At 44.6% G+C, this 8,273-nt stretch overlaps 2 protein-coding genes across 6 annotated transcripts; one reads left to right on the forward strand and one right to left on the reverse strand.

Moving 5' to 3' along the window:
• Nucleotides 1-160: 160 nt before the first annotated feature.
• On the reverse strand, nucleotides 161-6,013 carry LOC131266366 (E3 ubiquitin-protein ligase RNF185-like). 3 transcript variants are annotated; one of them, XM_058268856.1, is made up of 2 exons: nucleotides 5,852-6,013; nucleotides 161-1,933 (listed from the first exon to the last, which is right to left on the reverse strand). In XM_058268856.1, the coding sequence occupies exon 2, from the start codon at nucleotides 1,904-1,906 to the stop codon at nucleotides 1,061-1,063; it is 846 nt and encodes a 281-aa protein (XP_058124839.1). In that variant the 5' UTR covers nucleotides 1,907-1,933; nucleotides 5,852-6,013; the 3' UTR covers nucleotides 161-1,060. The 3 variants fall into 3 exon arrangements, with proteins under 3 accessions (XP_058124839.1, XP_058124840.1, XP_058124841.1); XM_058268857.1 differs by having other exon boundaries at nucleotides 5,814-6,013; XM_058268858.1 differs by lacking the exon at nucleotides 5,852-6,013 and adding an exon at nucleotides 4,695-4,882.
• Nucleotides 6,014-6,591: 578 nt separating this feature from the next.
• On the forward strand, nucleotides 6,592-8,255 carry LOC131266367 (PXMP2/4 family protein 3). Of its 3 annotated transcripts, none has more exons than XM_058268859.1 (4): nucleotides 6,592-6,798; nucleotides 7,210-7,318; nucleotides 7,384-7,759; nucleotides 7,846-8,255. In XM_058268859.1, exons 2-4 carry the CDS (start codon nucleotides 7,230-7,232, stop codon nucleotides 7,963-7,965), a joined length of 585 nt encoding a protein of 194 aa, XP_058124842.1. In that variant the 5' UTR covers nucleotides 6,592-6,798; nucleotides 7,210-7,229; the 3' UTR covers nucleotides 7,966-8,255. The 3 variants fall into 3 exon arrangements, with proteins under 3 accessions (XP_058124842.1, XP_058124843.1, XP_058124844.1); XM_058268860.1 differs by having other exon boundaries at nucleotides 6,592-6,775; XM_058268861.1 differs by lacking the exon at nucleotides 6,592-6,798 and adding an exon at nucleotides 6,895-7,052.
• Nucleotides 8,256-8,273: the final 18 nt, after the last annotated feature.

Raw genomic sequence — 8,273 nt, forward strand, 5'->3', positions numbered from 1 at the left:
CAGAAACCTCTAAAAGACTACGTTGGATGAAGATAAACGGGAAAATGCGAAAAACTAGAAACTTACGTCCGAAAAAGAATACATAAATGAATAAGTTAAGGAAGGCTTTCTTACGAGTTACCAGCGGAAAAATGCAATCTGCGAATAATATTGTTGCTCGTATTGTTTTCCTTTTATTTTCATTTAATTAACATTACCATACATAAACATTTTACACAGGTATTGAACGTCCCTCCCATTTTGATGCCCACCTCTGCAAGACCTTTTGTTTTGTTTCGTATTGAGTAAAACAAGAGGAAAAAGAAAAAAATAAGAATACCATAAAATGCCAGAAATATAATTACACAGTGCGTCCGAAACCGGAATTTGAATTACGTGACCTGATATACACATATTACAACATTCAATAAATTACATACACCTTTCGGTTCGATTCCACAAACCACCCCTCCTGGGACATATGAGGACATCCGGACAAGGTTTGACAGTTTCGGCTATCCAACCTGGTGCCACCCCGGGCGTGAAGGGAAACAATTGTTTCTGTTTTTTTGTTGTGTGTTTGTTACGCAGCAAAGACATTTCGTTTGCCTGCCAATTGTCTATAGCGATGCGTAAATGTGCATAAGAGTTTTGATTGCATCATGTTCCTTGCTTATGCTCTCATCCCTGCCGCGTATCGACTACCACACGCTACATCATTCTTCGACCGCCGTGTTTTGACTTATCTTTTATGAAACAAATCCAACATCGGATCGCGGTAAGCCATAAACAAACAATCTTCCTTGAATTATCACAAATAAATGTACCACCATGCGTATATATAAGATTTGCTAACGACGACAGATTTAACCAGCTTTGGGACGGCCAACCTATGTGGGGACTACATTTCGACGAGGAGTACAAAGTGATGGGTAGTTACGGACGTATGCCTTGTTGCCTAGGGACGCCACGTTGTTGGTTGATCGAAACATGATCTGCTTTAAAACCTTTTTTTGCTAAGCTTTCTTTGCCCTAAAGAGCAACCGTGCGGCGTCTATCTTGCGTCTATACTCGTCCCCTCCTAAGCCATGGCCAGCCAGGCCAGAAAGACGAGTGCCACATACAGGAACACCTGTGAGAGAAACTGGTCCTCGTCGGATTCGCGCGTATTGTCCCGGGGTGCGGCCCCGCCACCTGGCGCATAGTTCGCACCGAAGTTCAGCGTCGACGAGAAGAACCCGAACGGGAACGCGCCGATCCCGAACGACATGTGAAAGCTGTCCCCGGTGAAGCCCTGGAAGCCGGTCGGGTGCTCCGGTTCCGTCCGCTGGCCGGCCGGTCGCGGTGGTACCGTCTTCCGGGGGTCTTCCTTGCTGCCACCACGCCCGTACAGTGGAATCACCTTTTCCTTGCTGATGGACGATTTGCACACCGGGCAGGTGTTGCGGTACCCGTTCATCCACTGGTGGATGCAAGGCCAGCAGAACAGATGCCCGCACATGCTAACCACCGCGTCCTTGGCCGTGTCGAGGCAGATGTTGCACTCGAACATCGAGTCGTCCTTTTTCTCCTCATCTCCCGCTCCGTCGTCGCCGGTGGTGCTCGATGATGACCCCGGACCTTCGGTTCCATTTTCCTGCGTTGTAGCTGCCTTCGGTTTGCCGCTGTCCGGTTCACTGGGATCATTTGGGGCGGGTTGCTGCTGATTGCTGTGGGCGGTACTGTTATTGTCCGTGCTACTGCTCGGGGTCGCATTCGAGCCGACAAACGAGAACGCATACGAGGTCGAGGGTTTACCACTGTCTATCGTACTCGTCATCGCCGAGGACGAGGTTGACGCTGCCGGTGCATCTCTGTTCAAACTGTCCAGCACTGGGGCGCTGGGTGTTGTGTCGACGGTTGGTGGGATTTCTGTCGTTGATGCCATTCCGTTGGGTTCGTATGATTAGCGCACCTGAAAAGGAACAGTAAAAGCATTAAATTTGCTTTCAAGGTGAATTAGAGCACATAAAATAAGTGCACATAGTAGGCGTAAACGGTTATTTGAAGCCATTAATACATAGTAACCATAGAATTCTTCATTAACATTGTGGCTATAATGCGAACGGACGCTGGTGTTGTTGGGAGTTATATTATTATTATAATTGGAACTTGATTGAAATGAACCAATGCTGTGGTGCTGAAATCAAATTATATCCGATTAAAGATATCGTGCAGCAATCGCTAGAATCATGTGAACGAAGCAGATTGCCCAAGCAGCCAAGGCCACTAAAATGTTTTTGAGTGGTTAAAAATTAAATAGTGTGCAATCAACTTGGAGAATGTTGCATTAGGACGCGAATAGAAGTAAGGAGTTAGAACACTTGAAGATACTGATTATGAATGCTATCGTATCGGATGGAATTTAAAGCTGCATCAAACCCATCTGGACTTCATTAAGCGTTTATATTTAAATATTTAAATTAAGTTCAGATTGTTTGGATGCAGCTTTTAACTCTTCCCTGTACGAATCCGGCCAAAATCAGTGTCTTCAATAGTGCTTCAACTACATTTGCATATAGCGAACTTGCCAATCTGATCTTCAATGGCGTCCTTCACATCAGAAGATTCACAATCAAACAGAAAAATCTGCCTCGAAATGAATATAGATGCACCGGTGTAAGTCGGAACCGGTGCTGCATCAAGCTACCCATCATCTTCGTTGGGCAAACCAGTCCGTCCAGTCGCATGACGATTTTAGATTTGGATTTTAGCGAAGATGGCAAACAGCCCACCACCGGTTGCTTTGACCAAGGTCAACAGCGCTCACTGAAGGTCCTTATTTCGCCCCAAACTCATGGCATTAGAGGTTAGATATGTTTTCACCAAAGCAAAAGCGAGCAATATTACAGCTTAAAGCACTTTCGATACGTGACTTGTGGCGATTAAACGATAGTGCTTCTTTTTTTCTCAAACTGGTTTTTTTATTATAAATGTTTATTGTCCACCACTCTCACGTCTTAGGTTGAGATTGTTTTCTTGTCCAAACAAAATTATGTCCGCTAGAGTGCTACACGTTACGTCTTTTTAACCTATTGGTGTTCCTTGATACTGCATGGCGATATTCACTTCCCGTCAATGAGGAACCATTCAAGGTATTGGTTAACGATTCGGGGCACATCTTTTCCATACGGATTCGCCGTTGGTGGTCGGTTGTTGGACACCGTAGGTAATTTCTTCAACCTGTTCCATACAAATCGATCCATTGTGTGCGCAGTTTGAGGACATGCGATCGATAGGTGTGTGACGTGCTCTGTACCTTTGTTCAGGGGGAGATGACCGTATATTAATGGAACAAAGCTGGGCCCCGCACGTATGTCCACGTCATCGTTTGCCACGTCTACCGTGGAGGCGGAAAAAAGGTCGAAAGGGCAGGATGGCTTTAACAGTCAGGGTTCTAATTTTTCTGACCTCGCTTTGGTGGAACACTACGATGTATTGCTCGAGTTTGTCCAACTTCGCAGTGGTGTAAAACTACGCAGAGTATATTAGGTTTACCCATTGTGACGTATCATGTTTACTTCTAGTGAACGATGGCTTACAGTATTTGATAAGCAACACGTAAACAGCGGTGACCAGTGTAGAACGCATGCATAATTGCGTCACTCTATTTGAGCAGAGATTGCCGGTTCGTTAACACATGACTTTCTCACATGCAAATACAAACTATTTGGCATAAGAAACGACTGAGCAGATGACCCTGGCCTCTGGGTTGTGTTATGGTTTCATTTCTAGTTTTTGTCCGCCTGGAAACTGGACGAGATCGGTGGACTACAAGCGCTGCAAGCCTTTCTTGTTTTCTTAAGTGGCCGCACGATCCTGAAACGGTTCGCGACAGAACCGCCTATGCCATTCTTCATGGGTCAGAGACAAAAATTGCGCCGTTCCCAAGGTTGACGGCGTCCTTTTCCAACTAGCCACAACTGGTGAACCGTGGACGTAACGTGGACAAATTACTATCGCTTAGCGCTACCACGTCGAGTTGGGTACAAGACGCAAAATGAAAACAAACACGCGAGTTAAAACTACATAAATATGCATGCATAAATGTGGAGCGTACCACTGCACAAACTCGTTGCTACTTGCCCTGTCTAAAAGTGGCTCGCCCTTGAAATGGTCAACATCGGACGCAGGGGCTTACGTTGATGCACAATATTGACAATTCGAACGCTTTCGATTGCATCGGCTGTAGCGCCAGCCACTGGAAAGACCTTTCTATTTTGGGAACATTTTGAAAGGATTTTACTATCCGCCTCGCCAAACACCCGCTAAACCCAGCTCTCAGCTGTTGACGAAATTAATCGACACTTTCGGAAGCCACCCTGCCAGGCCCACGCGGTTTGTGTTTCGCGCTAGAAATCATTCAGGCGGCAAGAATATTTAAAGGTTGTTTTTTCTCGCTCGTCGTTCCTCTTGAGCGGTGAAACGCACCGAATCATGTTCCCATGCGTTCGTTAAACCAAGGCGGACAATAGTATGCAACCATTAGGGCGTCATTGACGCATTGCCCTGCCCCTCCAGTTCGTCCGCATTTTACTCTGATTGGCCACTTCAGCACGTTAGGCTCGTTATCGCATGCCGCATCCGATGGTACGCCGCATCATGTGACGTACTACACCCCGCGTGTCCCTGTTTCTTTTTTACTACCGCATGATATGCTAAAGACTCGTCCGTACCAGTGGTGTCCGGCAGCGGACCGGTCGATCCAGTAGTACAGGTTAGCGACGTTTCCGGATCTATCGCTCTTCACCATTCTCGACGGATGGAATTTATTAACGTGGTGTTTCTTTGATGATGGTGATCGATCTTTTCAAGCTTATTTTCCGGTACCTTCAGTGCCACAACGACAAGGGTCACTGAGACAAGATAGTATCAGTCAATCGCTCCGTTTTCAGTAGTTCTTCCGCATGATGGGCATATTTTTTTTTAATTTAAATTTAAATGCCTTTTCAGTGAATCACGGTCTTGTATAGTTGATATTCAGCAGACTGATTTTTTGTATCTAGTACGCATTGCGCACTGTTCTCCCCTTTTCCAGCAATCTGGAGCGATTTGGTTGTTTCTCGAAGCTTATTCCATCTCGGATGGTTAGTATCGCGGCGCTCGAAACAGGTTTTTGGATGTCACACAGTAAATAACTTTCCGTCAGGTGGGGGATTACAAAACTAAAATCAACAAAACTCTATCGCCACCGGAGACTACCGTGGCCTAGTAAGAGGTTGGTCTGATGTAGACGTACTAGAGCCAGACGATAAAGCCGTGATTACAGCAGACAATTTATAACTGTAGATTAAAACTAAATACAAATCTTCGGTAACCTCTGGAACTTTAAATGAAACCTCGGGATGTGTGGACAAACTAGCAGCTTTTGGTCCTCCGTCTCCCAAGAACGCACAGGCGCACTACGGCCAATAATAGCGGACATACCCTCTTTGCGAATAAATACAATCGCAATCGTTCAGGCGAGGGTACCATCGATCCGGCGGTTGATGATGATGCATTTTTCTTTTCCACTGTATTTTGGAACTATTGCAACACACACCGTTCCTTTTGCGTACGTAAAAACATTTCGAATGTAAAACTTCGCGATCTTTCGATCGCTTGCAACGACCCGTACTCGATAGGGTGGATAGGAAACCCCATTTTTATATTCACTGTAGCTAATAGCCGAATCAAAACATAGCCAGGTCACAGCATTATTTTCTATTCGATGCCGAGACTTTCGATCGTGTTTGATTACGAAAATTGCTAGTGAAAAGATACTTTGATATAGCACAGCAAAACACAACACGTACCCCAACAAACACACGTACTGCACACCTACTGGTATCACCTGAACAAAATAAAAACGAACGTAACGCCACGTATCTCCGCAGTTGACCTAATGTTTTCGTTTAGCCGATCGAGATTTTTCGTATTGAAGATTTTCCGACGACACCGACGAACAAACTTTACTCTATTTCATCACAATCACATCAAACAGATCGTTATTACTATCTTCTTTGACTCACTGCGCTAACACTGAAAATGGCCCAGATTTTAGTTGTTTTTTTTTAGTTATCGGCGCGTAGCGATGTGACCTACGAATTGGACTGATAAGTCCGATCTGATCTATCAATATAGGTGAGCTACGAATCGGACTCATGAGTCCGATCCGAGCTTGCATGAATCCGTGCGAATTGAGCGGTAAATTTTCATACATATTACGCCAAAGGTTCGGTTGCCTTGACGTGAACAGCTTGAAAATTCTTGATTCTTGATTTTCTTTGCAATCAATTACACGCATTGTTAATTTATTTTCTGTCAGTATTTCAGTTCTGAGCTATCGAAAACCATATATGTAAACAGAAAGTGTATGAAATAAACTTCTACTCACCAGTGGCCTGCCTTAACACACTACAAAAAGGCACTATAATGTATGTCAAACTGGGTACCAAAACCAATTTTGACAGTCCAGTGACTTCACAATGTTGCCATTGGTGATGAGTTTGATAAGGCCATCAATGATTGTGTGGTGTCAATTGCTCCAGCTCCGGAGTTGCATCTCTAGTTTGATATTCAAAACACCAACTCTCTAGAACGAAGTTCACTTCCCCAAAGTGCGACTGTTTGGAATAGGAATAATTGACTGTTCATATAGCCTTAATAATTTTAATTCAAAAGCATTCCTTACAGTACACCGTGTTTGTTAGAAATCTTGTGTTATTCTATAAGTGAAGCATAACTCCAGACTAGTGTGACCTCTTTTCCCTTTCTGGTAAGGACCTTTGGACTGACATAGTAAGTTCCATGGTGTGATGGTGCAGTTTTGTTTACAAACCTAATATCTCGAGACCCCATCGTTCTTATCAATATGCCTGAAATTGCGAACCCGAAGCTGTAGCCGAGGCTTACCAATTTCGTTGTCCTCAGCGCTCATTCCTAAACGAGAATTGCATAAAATTTAGCTTTGAGTGGGTTTCAGGGGACCGGGGAGGTGTTTGGGTACTACATCTCCTGTTATCACCTGATAATACGTCCAGTTTTATCATTCCGTAAGCTTCGCGGTGCGATAAGCAGAAAATCGTAGCCAGCAGCCGAATCGTATACTTTGCACTCTCATTTATTCTTCAAATCGTTTCGCGACCTGCTTGGGCCCCCCTTGTGGTACGGTCATTATCGCCTAGTTTTCTCTATCAATCGGTTTTCCAGCTAAACACAGATCTTTCAGGATGTCTCTTTCTAAGCCGATCTACAATTTACTCGGTTCCTACCTGGAACAACTCTTTGAGCATCCCCTTCGTACCAAGGCGATAACGAGGTAAGTGTACTTTAATCATACTCCTCAGACCTGTTATAATAACTTTCTCCTCCTTTTTAATTTAGCTGTGTCATCGCATCGTCGGCAAACGCTGTCTCCCAGAAGCTAGGTGGTGTGAAGCAGCTCAACACGGATTCGGTACTGGCGTACGGTTTGTTCGGCCTGATCTTCACCGGCCCACTGTCACACTTTTTCTACAGCTGGTTGGACCGTGTCACGAATGATTCGCGCTTCAAGAAGCTGCTGATGGTGCTGGGCGAACGAGCACTATTCGCGCCCATAATTACCGCACTCTCGCTCTATTTCATTTCTCGTTTCGAGTGCAAGAGTCATGAGGATGCGCTGTCCAACCTGTTCATGCTTTACCGTAGTGTCCTGCGGGGTAACTGGAAGTTCCTAACGCTGCCAGTGCTCATCAACTTCAACTACGTTCCACCAATGGTATGAGAACGGGCCCAATTTTATGATGATTCTGTTCAACGTGTTATCTGCGGTTTTGTATAAATATCCCCCATTTTTACCCTCAGCTGCGCGTGCTGTTTGCCAACATCATCGGATTTTGCTGGATCGTGTTTTTGTCAGCCAAGCGAAGGAAAGCCGAACAACGCCGTCAACAGCAGAGCGCGGATAAGAGCAAGTCTTCCTGATAACTTGTTTTTAATGACGAACTATTGAAATATGGAAAAAGCATTGGAATAGCGAGCACACTAAGCACGTTACGAACAAAAATGTCCTTTTCCATTGCATTTGAGTGCATTTCAACTGGACATCCAGTGCATGAGACAACATATATATCCTTTTTAATAAAAGTTAAGCGGGATTGGTAGAAAAGGGTCTAAGGCGTGTTTCAACGTTTAAAGCATGTTTGGTAAATTGTATTGCTTCATAAATAAGTCAAAAATAAAGACTGCAAACCGCTTCGATTTGTTGGGTATTTAAAAAAAGATGGTTTCGT

Source organism: Anopheles coustani, chromosome 2 (assembly GCF_943734705.1).
Source record: "Anopheles coustani chromosome 2, idAnoCousDA_361_x.2, whole genome shotgun sequence".
NCBI classification, from domain to species: domain Eukaryota; kingdom Metazoa; phylum Arthropoda; class Insecta; order Diptera; family Culicidae; genus Anopheles; species Anopheles coustani.